The sequence below is a fragment of the Cavia porcellus genome, unplaced genomic scaffold (genome assembly GCF_034190915.1).
Source record: "Cavia porcellus strain 051 isolate PalLab524CR breed Dunkin Hartley unplaced genomic scaffold, mCavPor4.1 scaffold_7, whole genome shotgun sequence".
Classification (NCBI taxonomy): Eukaryota; Metazoa; Chordata; class Mammalia; order Rodentia; family Caviidae; genus Cavia; species Cavia porcellus.
The window spans coordinates 61,657,510-61,678,701 of NW_026947490.1; the positions used below are offsets into that span (position 1 = coordinate 61,657,510).

General features: G+C 40.8%; 1 protein-coding gene across 15 annotated transcripts in view; it reads right to left on the reverse strand.

Annotated features, from left to right (window-relative positions):
• Positions 1-21,192, reverse strand: part of Pard3 (par-3 family cell polarity regulator) — a 605,303-nt gene that overhangs the window by 371,983 nt on the left and 212,128 nt on the right. For all 15 annotated transcript variants that reach the window (XM_063253682.1, XM_063253679.1, XM_063253681.1 and 12 more), the window contains one exon: positions 12,402-12,582. In XM_063253682.1, coding sequence (XP_063109752.1) covers positions 12,402-12,582 — 181 coding nt within the window. The remainder of the gene's footprint in view (positions 1-12,401; positions 12,583-21,192) is intronic.

A 21,192-nucleotide genomic window follows, 5' to 3' on the forward strand; every position in this document is an offset into this window, starting at 1 on the left:
GGAACCCTAACAAAGCGGCCTGCCCTCCTCTGTCCATTACATTCCTCCCTGCCACATTCAAGACCAACGGCCCATGAATGTCACTGGCAGGTCAAATGCTCCCACTTACACCCAGGGTCACCAACCAGAGAGCACTTCACATGTACAATGGCACCTCAGGTCACACACTTAGTTCTTTCCCACCTTTCCAGTCAAAAATAGAATTGGATGGGAACGAATCAAATCCAATAGCTACATTCAGTACTGACCTTATGGGGAAATTTGATTCAGTTCCCATCCGATTCAGTTTGCAACCAGACTCATGGAAAGCACTAAGTCCAGGTACCAGTGTCCAGCAGGGCTGCCCAAAGCTCTGTGCTAGACTCCTTCCCTAAGATGGGTCCCCTTCTCAGCGTCACATTGAACTGGGGTAAATAGCAATGGAAATGCTCATTCTTTTCCATACTACTCTACTAAAACGAATGTGCCAGTATGGGGGCCCCCGCACCCATCCCTGCAGTCTTGCTCTCCACAGACACAGACTCAGTGACCCAAATGATCCAAAAACATAAAGTGAAAAGTTCTGGAAATAAACAGTGCACACTGTTTAAAGTGCATGTCATTTTGGGTGACATGATAAGATCCTGTGCCAGCCCATTGCATTTTGCCGGGACAGGATTACTCCCCCTGTCCACGCTGGATATGCTACTCACTTGTGGTCACTTAGTAGCCAGCTTGGTCCCTAGATAACTGCAGTAGTATTAAAGTGCGTTTCTCTAAGTCCCCCCAGGTTTAAAAATTAATGACCCCAAAATGGGTGAGCAGTGAGACTTGTGACTTGGGTCTGTCAAAGAGAAGCCTGAAAATGCTTCCTGCGAGCCTCACATAGACAGGGGAGACCAGTTCAGTAAGAGATTCCAAATCCGAGAGAGACACCACCTTCATAGAAGTATTACTACAGGGTGTGGTTTCATTTCTTCTATTTTATCATGAGTTATTGCTGCTCATCCCCCTCTGTGCCTAATTTTTAAAGTAGATTTTATCATCAGTTTTAAGGTTTGGTATCATCTACTTCCAGGCACCCACCAGGGTCCCCAAGCTCATTCTCTCCACATACAGTAGGGCTGCTGTATCTTGTGCTGAGTGGAGCCAGGGCCACCTCCTGATCCCCAGAACTTGCCACTGTCCCTCACAAGGCAGATGTTACAGGGCAGAAGTGATGAACATAAAGAGAGATGCTTATGTCTGCTTTAAATTCTGCTGCTGAAATCTTAACCCCATGAAGGTATTAGCAGTCAGGGCTTTAGGGAGTTCCTGCCCTCATGACTGTGATTAGAGCCTTTAGAAAAGGGGCCCAGGGGACCCATCCTCCAGGGAAGATGGGGCAGGAAGGAACTATCTATGAAGAAGCAGGCTCTTGCCAGATGGGAAAGCTGCGGGCTCTGGCTCTTGCTCTTCCGGTCCCCAGAATGATGGGGAATAAGAAACACACCACTGCTCGTCACAAGCTACCCGGTCTTGACACCAGGTGGCTGCACGCTGGGCAGCCGAGACCCCTGGGTCACTGGAGTGCGCTCACCTAAGCTGGGTGCGAGACGTGGAGGGCGATCAGGAAAGCCCGAGAGAAAGGTGGCAGCTCGGTGGCCAGCAGCCCCCACACCCTGCTGTTCACCCAGCTCCCCTCACCTGCTCCTCGGGGGTGCTGGGCCTCCCAGGCCTCACAGCAGCAGGTCTGGGACCCGCACCCCAAACTCAGTTCCACTTTTTTCCGATAGTTGACTCTTGATTCATCAATAACCTTGATTTCTGCTTCCCGCTCCTTATTGTCTTACCCTGGTTACAAAAGAAGGGCTACTATATTTTAAAAACACAAAATTAGAGGAGATTTTCATATAACGTAAGTGAACTGATCACCAGCTGGTTTTTATTCTAAGTCATAAATCTGCAGGCTATAACATCTCTGCCAAGCAATAGGATATTCTTTTCCAATTCATTAACACGAATGCTATATTTAAAATAAATACTCCTCAAGCTGATTTAAATAACAAATTAACCAATGGATCAGCTATGGCCCAAGCTGACATTTTAATTAAATGTGATGATAGGTTACATAACCAGCCGTACTCTGAAATGCCCTATAGTCAAGACTTTTTCCACATTACGGCTGGTCTGAGACTTCCCTGACCGATCCAATTGTAACTTTTCAGCTCTCAATATGAAAATTATCTTTTAAAAAACCAACTTATTTCTCTGAAGTTCTGTACTACTTTTATGACCCTTCCATATACGACCTCACTAAATATCAGTTGCATGTGTGCATCTATGCATAAAGGTATACGAGCACATACACATCGTATGTATATATATTTAGTTATGCCAAGGTACTACCACAAGGAAAAAGACACCACGTAATGCAGCAGAAACAGCAGCAGCACAGGCCACGAGCTATGGTGGCTGCAATGCGTGCTTTTCACTTTGTAAGGAAAAGCATGAAAACAAGAGATGAGCTGGTGGATCCTAGACTGGAAATGTGGAGCACGGGAAGCATTCTTCATGCTGAAGAGAGCAGGAACAGAACACAGCACAACGGAGGGCTCCAAGAGACACAGACCAGGGCTTGTGCAGCTGAGACCAAGAGGGGAAACTGTAGCTGGGGTAACCGAGACACCATACTACTTGAGACGGCTCCTGAAAATTCTAGATTTAGCTTGAGTTGTGTCCAATGTCAAAATGAGGAAAATACTAAAGGAAGCATCAAATTGAAGGCATGGGAAATCTGCACTGGGAAGAGCTATGTTTCTGGTAAAGCTACGTCACCAGCTCTGCTGAAGCAGCGCTCAAATGCCCTTCTGCATTCACAAACCACACTGAATTTTCAGGACAGTTACTAGCGAGGGAGAAAAGAGGACTTGCGGAGGCACAAGTAGCCAATGGGTAACACCAAATCACTAGATTCAGGCATGGAAGTGCACACCCGACCCCAGCACTTGCCAGGCTGAGGCAGGAGGACTGCTCTGAGCTCAATGCCAGCCTGAACTACACAGCAAGACCCTGTCTCACATAGGGAAAAAAAAAATCTCAATATATACGATTTAAATGAATACAAAATAACCTAATGAGTTCAATTGCTTTAGAGGTCTTTCCCCCCTTCACAGAGGCTACTAGCTGCCCACTCAGTGGAGAAGGTCAGATGAGGTGAACACATCAAAGGCAGCATCACCACACCTGGCTGCCTTTGGCACAGGTCTCCCTCCGCCCTCCTCTCAGGCCTGGCACAACGCTTCTGAAATACGAGGCGCACCTCCAGCTAGGTATGGGAGATGGACAGGAGCAGACAGAACCAGGAGCACAAAGCCTTTTCTGACATTACAAGCAATGGAAAAATAAATAGGCAAACATACTCAAGAAGTAAACAAGAGATCTATATCAGGTATAGCAAGAAAGAAGAAAGGATTTTATCAGCCAGCCTTTCATGCTAACAAAATAATCCACAATAGTAGTCACTCTGTGATATGCACTAATAGAAAAAGGAACCTAAATACTCAGATTGAACAAAGGATGAAAAGAGAAAAGAAACCTGGCTTATTCACCACTGCAAGATCTCCGTGAAACAAACATTTTCATGTAGTTATTTTTTTCTATGTAACATACTTCTTACTGTCATTTGTAAATGGGCTTCATTGCTTCGATTTAGATTACACTTTCAGAAGTCAGGGCTACATAGTCACTGCAAACTGGCAGGTGTGTGCAACTGTTTCTGTATTTGAAGGAGAGATACTGTAACCAGATGTATCGGGTGTATTTTCATAGGAAGACAAGCATTCAAGGCAGGACTTGGGGCCAAGAAAAGCATAATGCTGCAGGCCTGAGCAAGTCAGAAAGAAAAAGAGGTGACCAATCAAGGTGCCACAGGCCATCTTTTGGACAGAAAGAGTGAAAGCATAAAACTGTTCCTACCTGATTTCAGCAGGTTGAAATAACACCGACAGCCTCTTGCAGAGGGGTACCATTCCAGAAAGTCTAGGTCCAGTTTCAAAAGCAACTTGTGCTGAAGTCTATGGCTGATCCCCTTAAAGGGCCACATATATCAAGGGTGTAGAGACATCCGCAGGGAGCAGCAAACCCTCAAAGGCACAGTCTGCAGGTGAGTTTCAGGGCACCGTGCAGGGACTGTTACCTACAAGTCTCTGCATCTCACTTAGTGGGACAGAAAATCTCTAAAAAAGGATACCCGTAGGGTCAATTAACTGTCACTATTAAGTGCAAAGTAACTTCTATGTAATCAGAAAATTTTTTGAAGTTTAGGTGCTTTGGGATTAGGCCCATGGCACACTGAAAGGACCGAGGCTGAGCCTGAATAAGGCCCGGGATTCAACCCCCATATGAAAAAAAAGAAGTGCTTCACAAAGACATAATTAAATACACAAATGTACTTTCCTCAAAGATAAATTAGAGATAAGGATGCCAGAAATGCAAAGATGCTTTGGCCCCCAAGTTATTGTGGAAATGCCACAAATAAAAAAATAGAGGAATCCTGAGATACATAAAATGCATGTTCACAGCTTTTGAGGAAAATTACAAAAATCTTACCCGCATGTCCTTTAAACAGTATAATATCCCAATAGCCTCAGTGAGGAAAAACCATGCACATGTTTAAATTTTCATGCGCTTGATGGGAGGAGAGGATTTCCAACTCAAGTAAGCACACATAAACGACACAGGCCTTGGAAAAGCCTGCCATGTCACTGTGCTAAGACCATAGATGAAACGCTGCAATCCAGTGAAGCAAGTGATCACTTCTATTTTATTAGTGTTTTTTTCTGCTGCAAGGAAAAAATACATCTGGTTCATTTGTTTTTACGGAAGAAATATGTGAAAAGGCAAATTTAAAAATAATTTTACAAACTAAACTACCATATGTTGATCGTTGGATACTTAATTGGAAACAAGAATCAAACATTTCTTCTTGATAGCAAATATCAGTAGGAGAAAGAAGATTTTATTTGTGGTTTTTAAGCGTAGTTCTCTGGAGCAAACTTGGTTCACAGACAGCACATCCGCTGCTGAAGTGCTGTCGCCTGACGGCCTGTCTTATCTGCCAAATTGCTCATTAGGTTTGGCAATTCTCACCTGCGTCTCCAGTTCATATTGCAGCGGGGAATAAACATCAGTCTGCTTTTACCATCTTCAGCAGTGAGCTCCTAACACCCCCTAGTACCACAGAACCCCACCCACCCACACCGTGAAATCCTGCAACACACTCACCTTGTGTCTACACCATTATTTTTAAAATGTCAGTTCAATTTCCAGCTTTGGAAGTGATAAAGCTTAAATAAAGCAAAAATGTAAGCGAAAGAAAATGCAAAGTAAGCTGCGTATTTACATTACCAAGCAGGCTGACCAATAATTTACTTGATTTTTTTTAACTCCAAAAAAAAAAAAGTGTAAACTAATCGAATTTAATCCTCCCCAGCCTCAGCCTCATGCTCATTTCGGGGAGTATTCAAAGTGGGGCACAGGTGACAGGAAGCAAAGGATTCCGCTCCCAATTGGATCTGACCCATTCCACCTTTGTTATAGGTCTGAAAGGAAAGCACTCCAATTTATAAATAAACAATGGAGGTAACATGGCAACCAGAACAAAGAGGCACTAAGAGTACTACAAAGCTCCTGCCTTTGCCTGATCAGCTGAGCTGTGCCACTGAGCACTGTGACATTCAGAGGTGGAGTGATAGGAGAGAGAGAGAGTGAGCAGAGACAGAGACAAAGAGACAGAGACAGAGAGATTGATACTCTGTGGGCAAAAAGCACCACATTAAACAAAATGTCTGAAACCCCATAAAACAACTTCTGATGGAATACTGTTTTCCATTTTGCAGAAGTAAAATATTCTCCATCAACCCTGCAATTAGCTAGAAAATTACAATAATTACAGCAATTTTGTATCCCATCTCCAATCCAATTAATAGATATATGACCTTGTCAACATGTAATAATCAGATTGCATCTACAACAAAACTGGATGGGTTTTATATGCTGAATAGAACCTGCACAGTAAGAAGGTAATTATTTGAAAGACTGAGAATAGCATTTGTATGCTATGCTCCGCTTCACAACTTAAAATACAATAGGAATAATATTTCTATTTTCAATATATATTTAAATCAGATCCAAAAAATAATATTCTAATACCAGTTATTGTTAAAACTACAGGTCTCTAATACAAAGATCCTAGATTTTCTAGGAAGATAAAAGAAAAAAATATTTCTAAAAAAAAATAGATAAAAAGAGTTATGTTAATTTTGATACATTTTTATAGCACTGATATCTAAATTCTAAAAGTTAAGGAGTTAATGAGATCTTACAAAGTAAACAAACTGTTTTAGAAAAAAATGTTTTTAACTAGTGAATACAAATTAACTTCAAAATTAACATAGCTTTTGGCCCCATGTGGTGGTGCATCCTATAATTCCAGCACTCAGGAGGCTGAGGCAGGAATATTGCTGTAAGTTAGAGGCCAGCCTGGGTTACAAAGTGAGTTCAAGGCCAGCCTAAACTGTGTAGTGAAACCCTGTCTCAAAAAGATTTTAAAAAAAAAAAAAAATTAATGTAGCTTTAAAAACGTTAAAATTGTTAAAAGTATTAAAAGATACTAAAATGAAATGTAATCAAAACAGACACTTTGCCAAAATTTTTATAGCAATACTATTTTCAGAAACTTTATCATCAATAGGGCATATGGCATTCCCAGAGAAACTTGATTCTCCATCCGATCTTCTGCAGAAGACATTAAGAAATTAGAATTGTGGGATGAACAGGAAGCCTGCCACAATTCTAAACCCACACTACCTAGCTCCAAATTCTGGCTTCTATATTAAAAAAAAAAAAAAATCCTTGAGAATTAAAAAAGAAACATTACAGAGTGAAGAAATTCACTCCAAGGTGACGCAACAATCAGCAGTGTGTCCGCACACACGTCAGGTCTCTCTCGGTCTGTCTCCTTCAACACTGAAGACACAGAGGGCTGTCTACACACCCCAAGAGGCCTCATGTGCAAGCTGCCTGAGAAAGAGCCATTCTGTGGGCACCTTGGGGCACCACCCCACGCCCATAGTGCTCAGGGGCTATAAGCTTTCCATGGCTTTTAAAGTCAAAAGAAACGAACTACAAAATCAAAGGAACCATTTTCATTTTCTCTCACACTCTGTGAAAATGTTCCTTTCAGGACCTTTCAGATCTATTAAATTCCACATAAAGCAGAAGAGATACCAAAATACAGTATTTAAAATTACATCAAATATAATTTTCTTATTGGCATCATTGAAGTAGGAGACACCTATCAAAGCCAAAGCGCCTCAAGTCCAAGAAAATCATGAGGCTCCGAATAGTTCTTACCCTACTTTATATAAAAAGACATGTAAAAATTATAAAACCAAGCAGACACCGCCTATGCCAACTCTCACAATGAATGCCACGTTTAGGACCCCTAACAGTCAGGAGCGTGCAGTGATGCTGCTATACCAGATCCCCACCTGCTCCACACCTTTGGGCCCTGTCTCCAACTTGGGAAACCCCACAGAAAGCCTGACGGGTCCCACAGTACCTGTTTCCACTCAGCTCACTGCAGCATCCTTGCCAGCAGCTCCGACTGCTCACCTCAGTCCCATTCGGAATAAAGGCCTCTAGTTCAGCCTGTCTGGGGGCCTGGCCACCGGGATGGTGCCTGGTTCCCGGGGTACTTGACAAATAGCTGTTATACATTCTCATGGGGGCAGTTTTCATTTAGTCCCACACTAAAAAAGCAAAATTTGTTACAAATCTGCATAATAATGGCATTTTGATCAATTATGTACTAATGATTATTATGATCCCACAACAGTCAAATTTTACCTATCATTTGTGTTAATTTTTTAATAAAATTTCTTTTTCACAGAGGAACATGAAAAGAGATGAGTGATAAAAGGTATTGATGCCTTAAAAACACACGGGGTTAAAACTGAAGGTTGTATACAGTTGAAGGAAAAAAATATTAAGGAAGAAAGTAACAAGTAATCTTTCCAAGTATTAACGAAGGGCCAAATGAATGCTTCCTTTTTAAATACCTATATTAAGGATAATTTTAAAGACATGCAAAAGTAGAATAGTTTACTGAAACTGTATGTAGGCTGTTCCCTACAGCTCTAGGGTACTATCTAAAGCAAATTCCAGATACATCATTTCAACTATAAACCATTCAGTTATGTATTAGTAAAAGATAAAGGCTCTTTAAAAATAATTCCATTATTATTACACCTAAAGAAATAATTCCTTAATATCAAATACTCAATTAGTGTTCAACTCTCCAATCAGCATGGAAATGTCACTCATTTTTCTAAAGCCTCATTTTAATCAGGATTTAATATAAGAACCACACATTATAATTGGATATTCTATCTCCGTACAGTCCCCATTAACTCATAAGCTTCCCGCCACCTCCTTTCCATTTGTCACTGGTCCCTTCAGGAGCTGCATCGTGGGCCTCACTGGGCTCCCTGACCTGGCTGGCTGCAGCCCCAGGTGTAAACATGCTATGCACTGTCCTGTATTTCCTGTAATTTGCAATGAGATTGGTGTTTTATCACTTCCTGCTGAATCTTTTGTTAAGACTAATTCATAGGAAATGAGTGTTTTTCTATCAGCCGGCATACAAGGGTCAGCTGCCTTCCCATTTATTATTTTTTTTTACATCAGTGGGACTGATGAGTGCTTTTGACCACTTTGTTGTACCATTCACAATGCCGCGGACTTATTAGGAGCACAAAAGTATTCTCTCCTAATTCTGAGGCTGGGAAGTCTAGGATCCAGATGGGAGCATCAGATGTGGTTCTAATTCACACAACGCAATCCCCCTCCTCCATGGCCCTTTGGGGGAGCCCTCAGGACTTACACACATCCCTCCAGGTCCCCACCTTCTAACCTGCTGCACAGGAGACTGGATTTCAGGAGACACTTTCAGGCCACAACAATGGTCACTAAATACCTAGAGCTACTGTCTCACCATTCCTTCTTCATTTATTAGCTGGAAAACTTCCATTTAAAAAAAAAAAAAAAAGCAGCCTTCCTAGCTAGTAATACCGGTTACTCATCGATATGGCTCAGGGTAGAACAGACCAGGACTTGCTTCGCTTTGTCCTTTGCCTGCCTTCCTGTTCATGATGAATGCTTCTTTTATGTGCCGGAACTTGAACTCAGGACCTCATGCTTGCCAAGCAGGTACTGTATCGCTGAGCTACATTCTCAGCCAGAATTCTTAAATCTATTGCGGTTTCCACCCTTACTGATACTCTAATCTCCCATCACTGGCCAGCAGAGTTCTCAGCTTGGCTCCAAGGGCTTTAGCATCAGCCTAGTAATTACCCATAACTTCTTCATTTTCTGATAAAACAGGATGTCTCAGTAACATCTGATGTATTTCCTGTCCCAACCCGAATTCAGCCCTTTCTTCAAGGAGCTCTAAACTCTCTTAGAGGAAAGTGTAATTTCCAAAGCAACAAGACATGAAAAAAAGTTAAGTGAGTTGCTTATCAATATTAGAGCAGTTTGTTTGTTCATTCTTTGGTGGACTGAATGTAAGACCTTCACACTGAGCTACATCTCAGCTTTTTAAGAACTTTTTCTATCAAGCAGGATGTCACTAAATCAGTCAGTTGCACAGGCTATGTTTGAATTTGAGATTCTCCTGCTTCAGCCACACAGAGTGCCAGGATTATGCTCAGCTGTAATTCTCAAACTTTTTACTGAACACACATGGGGTTATTTATTTCTCTTCCCTTCACCTTGCTTTTTTTCTTTAGTTTTTAATAAGTAAAATATACCATAGATTCATTAGCATATGTCCTGTCCAAATAGAAAAGCTTTAGGGTTTTGTTCCTTTTCCTCTAACTCACATCTGTAAACCTTTCCTTCTACTCTAAGAACCCTAAATCAACAATGAAATCAGGAATGACAGAATTAGAATAGAGCCAAAATCTGCAGTTTTGTGAGTACTGACCTGACACTGAAAGCATAAAGCTCTACACCTGACTTTATGAGTCACGATAAAAGGCAGATAACACAAGCTTGCACTCCCAACCTCCAACAAGGCTGAGGCAGGAGAACTGCCCTGGACGAGTTACCAAGGCAGGAAGATGCTATTTAAAAACAAAATGTTTTTTAAAGGCTGGCAAGTAGCCCAGTGCAAAGGCCCTGGGTTCAATATCCAAGAGCCTAAAAAAAAAAAAGAAACAAAAGTAACTGCACTAAAAATATGGTATAAAACTCAAGTTGTATACATAAAGTGTGTATGAACTCAAGTGAACATACTATTTCATTATGTATATGAAAACATCCCCAAGTATCAAAAAAAAATTCTAAATCCCAACTTGTCTGTTCTCAGCATTTCAGGTAACGGATATTCAACATACACTAAAATCTCTCACTCTCTCACCCCACAACATCCCCTCAGCAATCTGAGAGCAGCTACCAACCTTACCAACAGACAGTTTAGGCTTCTGTCTGCTGGGCTGCTGGCTTCCTCCTTTGTCTCTCCTTAGTGGTTCAAATGACTGAGCACACAGTTCCTCCAAATGGTTAACTCTTGATAGGTTCTGGGCACTAATCAGATAACACTTTCATGTTTGGACATTTCACATTTCTTTCTTAATTAAAGAACTGGGGGTTATTCTTTAGTAACACGTTGTTGTGAATAATACTAATCAATATTAATCATCCATAATAAAACTTGGTTTTGAAACTTAAAATGTAATTGCTTTAGAATCACAAAAAATACAATATGCTTACAAAAACAAATGCACAAAACAAGGCGGTGTAAGTGTAGCTTGTATTTCATTTCCTTTGTGTTATTCTGTCCCTTCCCTACAGGTATATATTTTTAGTTATCCAGTTTTATATTATTTCTTTACACGGCTTATTTCATTTACCTGCCCACTTCATATAGACACTTTGGAAATAGGAAAGTTTATAAGTTTATTCTAATAATCATACATGTAGTAATACTTTTGTGTAACTCTATCTTATATGCAACAGTTTCTTCTGCTATTGCCCATTAGTTACTCACTCACAGCAGTTTATTACTGGCTGATAACCACGTTTTTGCCCTTTAGTTTCACACGTTCTTGCCAAACCACACCAGTGGCACACACATGGCCGTCCCATTGGGTGGCTTGCACCGCTAGTGGTACCAACAGCTCTAATCACATTTATCAGTCTTTTACTAACAAAATTAATAAAAAGCCACCTGATGAAGTGGGTTCAAGCCCCTGGCAGTGATACATAAGAATTATGGCCACACTGTGAACGCAGGAACAGTATTGTTCGTAGTAGTTGTATACTCGATTCAGTAACGTGTTTGTCTTAAGTTGCAGGTACTTGGCGATTTCTATTCTGGGCACGATGGCACCTAGGCTGGCAGTGCCTGATGAAAGAAGACTGCACCCCAGATGAAGGGTGTGAGCAGCTCCTTTGGCCTCACACACTGCCAGCAGCAACGCCCCCCAGCTGTGACAATCAAAACTACCTTTAGACATTGTCAGGTGGAAATTTACTACTAGAAAAACTGAAGCTATATCCAAATACAACACAGGTGCCTAAAAGACAGGTAAGCTTTAAAATTTCCTCCTCCCCCTCCTTCCCCAAGACAGTGTACTGCCACATAGTTCAGACTGGTCTTGAACTCACTGTATACTCCAGCCTGGTCTCAAACTTACAGTGATCCTCCTGCCTCAGTCTCCCAAGTGCTGGGATTACAGGTATATGCCACCATGCCAAGCATAAATTTCTTAACACAGACCTTCTACTGAATAACAGCTCAGAAAATTATAAATACAAAATATTGTTTCTAGCAAAAGTATTTGACCTTTGTAAGTCAATCTTCCAGAAATGATTACCATGGTTCTTCAAATAAATGTAGCGTCATTCTCATACAGACATTCACTGTCCCCTAACTTCCCTGTCCTGGAGATGCCCTACAACAGCAGCTCCTCCAGACCTTGACAATAACTCTGGCCCTGAGGTCTCTTCTTCTCCACCTCTCACATAGAGTCCAACTAATACAGCAGTGTTCGTCCCTGAGCTGACTGTGAATGCATGAGGCTGCACTGTGTTTTGCTAGGGAGTCCTTTGATTCCTTCTCTCCCTTCTAACTTTCCAATGAAATACACAGGAAGAAGAAGCCAGGTAACTTAACTGCAACAATAGCTACTGATCTGAATTAACATAAGCTCACTCTACTTCTCTTGCAAAAGACATTGGCCTAGGCTCTACACTTAATTGACTTCTGATAGAAACATAATGAATTCCATTCACAGGAGCAGGAATGGCTAACAAGTCAGTGTCCCTGTAAATTAAGATGAAATGTGCAGAGAACAAAAAGAGTTTCCACTTACTTGCGCGAAGGACTGAGGGTGTGACCTCAATTTCACTTGTTGCTTGATAAGGCTGAAAGGCGGACACATTGTTGGTACCAAGCTCACTCCCGAATATTTCTGGACTCTGGGTCCCTGTGGAGCTGGCGCTGGTGCCATCACCTCCATGATGTGGGTCTTGCTCATCAAACACAGCTACCAGCTAGAAAAGAGAAGTAAATGTGCATCTGTAAACAAAGTCATTTAAACTACTAAACAATATTAAATAATATTTTGATATTATAACAGTTTGACATAAATCAAAAGTGAGAAAATGTGCTAAGTAAAAAGCAAGAAGACCCCCCCCAAAATTGTGTTTCCCTTAAGTATGCTTTACTTTTACATTTTTAAGTTATATATTTCATATCCAAAATTCTAGGGAACAAAAACAATCAAATTGATTACTATCACACAATGGTAACACAGGGATGGATTTAAACCTTTTCTGAAATATAGGATATGTTGTTCAGTAGAAAGAACTGCCAAAATGTATGTGTACATGTGAATACATAGGTAAACGTAGTTGTATGTGTGCATGCATACACACAACATGAGCTACCTCCACACATGGAGAAGTGGATATTACAAACGGTACATGTATCTGTTCATTTCTGCACAAAACATGTAGGAAGGAATAAAAGAAACTACTGAAATGAGTTGCTTATAGGGAGCAAATAGGAACAGATCTGAAACAGAATAAAAATAGACTGGTGCAATAATAGGAAATGACACTTTTTGAGTACATTTTGCTGCATAGCTCAGAACCACAGTAATGATTCTAAAACCCAAACAAATAACTGGAAGCAAAACGGACGGAAAGTACATTGGGGGATGGGGAAATGGTGGTCCAAAATGGCACACAAACAAATAAACCTGACTTGCTACAAATAATTACTATGATCACACTGCGCGGGGTGAGAAACAGAACCACTAGTTTAACTTTGAAAGTTGAATTTTAATGTAAATATCAAGATAAAAGTAGCTGTCACCCAAATACTTTGCTAGTTAGTAAAATTGCTTTTTAAAATTACATGGCTTAGCAATTCTCACTCTGATACACACACACACACACACACACACACACACACGCACGCACAAACATGCATACCAGGAAAGAATACAAAGTGAAGATACTCTGGATAATGAAATCCATTATTCAGAAGTCATGAATAAGGAATTCTGTGTTGCTGTATGAACTCAGGGTTTTTATAGATGGACGCAGGCAGGTGCCACCTAACAAAGGGATAAGTTTTGGATCCACACCCCTGGGTGATTTTGCCACGATGTGAACGTACAAGAGCATGCGTACACAAACCTAGGCTGACACAGTGACTACTGGGTGCGGCGTGGGAAGCTACTGCTGAGTGATGAGGCATACCATTCCCATGAACATTTTTTAAGAGTACCCTTAAAAATAATTAGAAGTATACACACACAACTGTTACAAGCCACTTATCATCAGTGACCAGTATCGCATACTGAACATAATCCTAAGTGCGATACTTTGCTATGCCTGGCAGCACAATGGCTTTCTTTCCACCAGCATCACCAGGAACACATGAGATGTCACCAAGCAAAAGGAAAATTTCAGCTCCTTAATGGAACCAGCGTTATATATGTTGCTCTGTATGGGTGGGAATGTCATAATGCAGTGCATGACCATAGTTAGGCAGGCACACAGACAGACACAGATGAATGTTACTGCATCAATATTCAAACATGAAAAAATACGATCTGGATTTAAAATAAAATTTATCATAGGAACAGACATTGTCAAAATAAACCACCTCACTTCAAACACAATTCCATCCTTCTTGCCACTGTCTGAAGCAGCTCTGGAAATCCTCTTTCTTGTGTGTCTTTAGTTGTGCTATCACGCCTACCTCAATGTCTGGAATCAATTAAAAATGTTTCTCTTTCATGATCAGTTTGACCTTAAGGAAGAGCCAGAAGTCGAACAGTGCCAAATCCAGTGAATGAAGTGGGTGAGGACACACCATGATGTTTTTGCAAGTCTGCCCTCCCACATTTTTTTGTCACACTTTGAAAAACACTCAAGAAAGAGGGCTACTTGTGGCAAAATGGTGGAACAAGTATTAGAGGTGATGGAGGTATGGAGGAGGGATTTTGAGGGAGATTAATGGCCATGTGTCTCTTACAGTAATAAATTTATAAAATTCAAACATTTATCAGAGTTTGATGACCCTCTGTACCTTCTGGCTCTGTTTATTGAAAGGTCATAGCATCAGGGCTCATATATTAGTTACTAATACTATTCTCCAATAAACAAACCAGGACTCCTTGGGCAATGGCTGCTTTTAGGACTGGGAACAGGGAAAACACAGGATAAACTGGAATGATATAAGATGCTGAGATGAAGTATTCGAAAGTGATGAAGGGATACAGATGTCAACTTGATGGGGCAAAAACTTAAATAACCTTTAAATAAATAAGCAGGGCACCAAGTGCAGTGGTGTATGCCTGCAAGATCAGCACTCAGGAGGCTGAAGCCGAAAGACTGCTGTAAATCTAAGGCCAGCCTGGGCTGTACAGTGAGACTTTGCCTCAAAAAAAAATAATAAATGAAAATAAAATAGGCCATGCTAGCATTGAACCATAACCAAAAGAATAAACTAATATTCATGGTTTCGTAAATGGTGAAAAATGGATAGCTGTTCCCGACAACACCTTTCCAAATAATGAAGACAGTTGGAATGTTGGAGATGGAAGTCATCACTAGGCAACGTCCATAGTAACTTGCAGATAAGGTCTACCAATGGATGCTAAAGGTAATGCAGAAGAATATGATAAGAAGCAGGCTATTCTCACATCTCAAAATGACTCCCCATAAACCACATTTCAACTAAAAAAGGAAAAAGTTATCTTTGCAGTAGAGAAACTTGGCAGACGCCACTTCAGCAGTGATAAGACACACCGGCATCATGTGTCACCTGATGAAACACAGTGAGCAGGCTGTAACATTACTTCTGCAGCAGGTATTTCTGCCAAAAATGTGTAATTTCAGTTTAATCATGAGACTTCAGACAAACCTCAACTGGAAGACATTCCAAAAAATTATACTCTTAGAGTAAAAAGTTCATGAAAGTAAATGAAGGAATGAACTTTTGTAAACTGGAGACAAAGAAAAAATAAGGACTTCATAAAATATAATCCCTAATGTACCCACGATTAGAAAAAAAGGATGTCAGTAAAAGATACAAAATTTAAATAAACTCTAAAGACTAGTTGACAGTACTGATGCAGTGTTCTTTTTTTGATAATTTCATTTTGATTACACAGGATGTTAATCTATTTCAGAAAAATAAAGGGCATTTAAAAGAATCCATTTTCCAACTTCCTGGAATTTAAAATTATTTCAAATCAAAATTTTTAAATGTTACAAACTAATGTACTAATGAAAATAAAAATCCATTCTGTTTCTATTGCAGTTCTTAGAAGTCTGACACACCCACACAAAAAAAAAGTTTAACACATTTATTTGAATGGATCAACAATACTTTGCCCAAGACATTCACCTCAATCCACATCCAGATCAGCACTGCAAGCAAAGAGCCACGATGGGGTATGGCCAAAATGAACCATCTCTTTTGGGCCCACCCAAGCTTTCTCAGTGCCCATACTCCTATGAGTTCAAGGACAGTATGACACATTCACAGAATAAGAACAGTACTTATAATTATAATCCTTATTTCATACTTCTGTCATTTTGAACAAATGCTATTTTCATGAACATTTGCATATCATTAATCAATTTATGAAATAAAATCATTGTAACATCATAGAGACATGTAGACAAACAGGAAGCTCAGACCCTGCTGCGGTATAATATACAATTAGCTGATTAAATAATCCAGTGGGGGGTTAAGTTGTAAGAAGAAGGCAAAGTACAATGAACATTTGGGCCACTCAATCTTATAATAAGCAACACAAGTGGGAAAAGAAATTCTTTAAAGCTACAAAAAAATGGAAAGGTGTTTGGAGTTGTACACCAACGTTTCCATGTTCCATAAGTATATCAGCTTACTTATCTGACATTCACTGGCAAATGTTTTCCTGTATTAGAAGCCCAGATATTGCACTAGGCCAAGGACCAGCAAATTCTTTCTGAAAAAGGTCAGAAGGTAAAGACTTTCAGAGGTGTGATCCAAAATCATCTCTGTCAAAATCATTCCAGTTGACCACAATAGCTCAAAAACAGCTATAGGAAACAACACTCAAACAAATGACTGTGGCTGTTTAAATGAAACTTTATTTACAAAAGCAGGTAGATGTCGGTGTCGCTCCCGGCCGGCAGGAAAAACACACGACAGATTCTGACGGTGTGCAACCTTGTCTTTATTTGTCTCCGCGTGGGCCCCGCGAGGCCTCTGCTCTGTCACCAGTCCTTTCTCACCGGTGGACTTTTTCTATCTCTCTCTGTGCTTCTCTCTCCTGGCGGGAGAGGCACTTACTTTTATAGGGTAACAGTGGCCAATCAGTTCAAAGCGCGCGATGCGGGCTGATTGGCTAACATCAGTTGTTGCTAGGCAGACTATTCTATTGCGGGCTGCTTACGTCGCCAGGGCAATCAGGGGGCAGGAAGCAGGCGCCAACTTGGCTCACTCGATGGGAGGGGTAACTTAGCTCAGGCTTTGCTCTTTTCTACAGGCCTCACGTCCGCCAGGTAAGGCGACCGGGCTTGGCCGCGGCTCCCAACAGGTAGACAGTTATATGTGCCCATGGGCTACAGCCTGACCATGCTCTTCCACACTGCCTATTTTTGCCATGACCCGCACAGCCAGCAGGGTCCAGAGAGGGGTGAGACAGGAGATTAAGACAAAACTAGACACATACTAAAAGGACTACTGAGGTCGTATGGGACCTGGCCTCTCTGGTGGAGAGGCAGCAACAGCCCAGCAGTCTGTGTCTTTGTTTATACACAGTAAAAAGAGAGGAAGCATATATCAAGTGCAAGGTGCAAGGTCTCAGTGCTTTGCTGAGGACACTGAGAGTAAAACATCCTCGTGCTATCTGTGTGGTAGTTAACCGGAAGGAACACCAAGGCCACACCCTTGCTGACTGGCCTTCCTCTAGTCCCAACAACTTGGCTCGCCTCTGGCGCTCCGTGTTTTCTGCATTGGCCTTGCTCTATCTCAAGTGTGTACTCGACCTCCAGCTCAGCCACTCTCCACATACCTTTTAGGAAACAAGGATTTAGGCTTTCAATATGGGAAATAAACTTAAAAGTTAAAGTACTTTTGTAAGTCTAAGAAGCTAACAATATCCATCTCAAGCTTTTGATCAGAATTTAGAGTTTCTGCATTTGATTTTAATAACATCATGCTTTTCACAAGGTATGTAGCTTAATATGCATTTTGAAGATATTAAGTTTTGACATTTTGGTGTATAATTGGAAGCAAATGAAATTCAAGTTTGTTATTAACTTTTCACAATGATATCTTTTCTAAAGAATCAAGTCCTTTCTGCAAACTGAAAACGGAGATGGAAAATTACAGAGAACGAATTTTTAAATGCCACACATGATGGAAAAGCTTATACATGTATATTAGTTTCAATAATTATCTTCATCATTTTTAGAAAACAAGGATTATGAAATCTGGACTGTGCCATGAACAAATGCTGTTTGAATTTCATCACAGTTGGTGATTTGCAATATGCCAATAGCTTACAATTTTACAGCTTTCTTTTAAACCAAAATTTAAGCGCCAGGTGCAGATATGAAGTAATTTTGTGTTAAATTAGGAAGGATATATAATTTTAGAAAACCTACTCTACAAGAATACATACCATAACACAGCAAAACGGGACCCTCACAAAAACACTACATATTAAAATCTCTATCATGACCTTCAAAAGTAAATGTCTTTTAAATCTCTGATGCAACTCAATTCTGTATTTTGACAGATGGAATCCTCCCTGTTGTCCATAAACAGATCATTTTTTAAAGTTCACTTTAAAACTTTTGCAATAGTTACTACTTGATCTCTCTCCTGTCCCATCTACCCATTGAGTCTCCATGAGAAACAACAGTTGAATTTGGATAATATCCATAATTTCCACACGTTTCCTGCTTCATTTCAGGATAAGTCACTTTAATTTTGTGAAACATAAGAACCTTTTCCAAAAGACAACCTGCTACAAAAGCATCACACATAAATGCATTTCATGTCGCTGCTTTAATGGGCAAAACAATGAACTGAAGACCCACAAATGCTTGGAGCAATGATGCTCAGAGAACAAAATTTGCAATGGGGTGCTTTGAAAACCACCTGCCACCTTGTCTTTTAGATGACCACTGGTGAAAGCCAGGGCCTCCTGAATATCTCCAAGTCTTCCTTCATGTGGAAAATCCAGGTGGCAGTTGTGCTATGCAGAATAGTAGCCACTTGCCCAACTTGTTCATATCCAAATCCCTGAAACCAGTAAATACTACCTCCCATAGCAAAAGCAGTTTACAAACTGCTTTTGGATTACAGACTTTAAGTGAAGAGATTATGCAGGACTATTCGGTGAATCTCATCAAATCACCAATCTCGAAAAAAGAGAACCTTCCCTAGTTGTGGTCACAGAAAGATGCCACAGAGAGAAGCTGTACTGCCTCTCTTTTGAAATATCAGCCAAAGAACACCAACCAATAGCACTTAGACAGCCAAGAAGGAGATTCTCCACCAGATCTCAAGAAAGGAACTCTGCTTTGCTAACACACAGTGCTTTTTCCACAGTGAGATCCCTGTCAGACTTCTACTACTTAGAACTGTTAATATTTTAATTACTTTCTCATTATGGAGGCACAGTACCCAACACCCACAAGGTAAGCAAGGAAAGGTTTCTTTAGGTCAGTCTGTAGAGGTTCCCTTACATAGTTGGCTGGCTCTAAGGCAGGGTGGCCTGACAGACGGGCATCCCAGAGGAGAAACAGCACACGGCATGGAGGCAGGAGACAGTCAGCCTGCGTTCCATCTTTCTCTTTATGTTCCACCCAAGCTGTATGCCTCATTAGTGGTTGGTGTGACTTGCATTCAGATTGGGCCTTCTCATCTTCCACACACAGTACAATATTAAACCAATATGAGAACTAATTTAGTTATCCCAAGTCTTTAATCCACATTCATAGGCCCTTAATCCATACTCACACAGCCTTGATCCATATCCACACACCTTTCATCCAGGCACTTTCGAAAAACCCCACAGAAGAGGGTGTGAGGCTTGGGGGAATGTCTAGATAAAAGACAGAACTCCCAACAAACTTGCATTACTTTAAGCCATGAGTTTTTGGAAACTTATGGCAGAAAGAAGAAACTAACAGTGTCAGTGCCCACAGGCTGTTGTGACAAATGAAGAGATAAGGCCTATCAGCTTTTAAAACAAAGCAAACACACACTTTTCACTTAGCTGTTCATAAATTGTATGGCAGTGATTGACAAATGTTGATTTTTGTTGTAAATATGAGGATCAGTTTCAAGAATAATAAAGAATGAGGCAAAGTTTAATTGGTGTGTTTTGGTTTCACACAGCAATAAGTTGTTTTGTTTTGTTTTGGTGGGGGCGTTGGTACTGGTGATCAAACTCATGATCTCAAGCTTGCCAGGCAGGTGCTGTGCAGCTGAGCTATATCTCTGCCTCCCCTTTTTTTAAACTGGAAGTTGGGCATGGTGACTCATGGGTGTAATCCCAGCACTTGAGAGGCTGGGGGAAGAGGATTCGTAGTTCAAGGCCAGTCTGTCCAACACAGTGGGTTCGAGGCCAATCTGAACCGTATATTGAGATGCTGTGTCACAAAGTCACAAAAGCATTAGAAAAAGGAAGGCAAGGAAGTTTTCCTTGAAAATGCCTTGTCCAACATTTAACCACAGAAAGTTCTTCCACAACTGCTCCATTTCCCCCATGGGTGCCTCACATTCCACTCTACAAAGGACTGATGGAGCCAGAGTTAAGTAATGATAGAATGAATCTTGCAAAATCAAGGGTACTTGACTTCAAACAAAATCCTCCTGCTTCTAGATCTACCGCAACAGCATAACACACTGGGTAGCTACAGAATATAATCATCTACCAGTCTGTGAATAGGGCTCTGTTCATTCTTGATTAACCAAAGGTAATAACCCACCTTGCCAAATCAATGCAATTTTGATACCACCATGTAAAATTTTTCTGAATACACTTGAAGGCAATCAAGATAATTGCAAACCATTCCATGCTGGTGATAGCATCACTCAGTCTTAATCAGGGAGCCTTAAGAAAAGAAAAAAAAAAAAAAATCAAAAGAACGTGCAGGTTCTGCCTTCATACAGGAAAATGGCAGGTGATTTAGGTCAAGTAGTTACTTGAAAACCTCAGGGTCATGGGTGACAAACCTATGGCACAGGTGCCACAGCCAGCTGTTCATTATCACTGAAAGCTCTGAAAGGTTCTGCTCTAGGCGCAGAGTCTATACACACTCAGAACGCATTTTACTGCCACTTCTCTTCAGGAAGAGCGCTCTGCTGTTTCCTTAAATGCAGACAAGCTGACCATATCCTCATGAAGTTACAACAGGTAACAAGAATGTTCCTGGGATATTTTATATTAATGTATTGAATTATTTGACTATAAAATAGAGGCATAATTGTTTACAAAGGCATCACCCCAGGAAAGACCAAATCATGTGGAAAACTAAAGCCGGGAGTGATCTCCAAGATGCCTCCAAAGCTCACTCTTCATCTGAAGACATGAGGACATGAGGGTAGCGCTGATTCTACAGAATCGTAAGGAT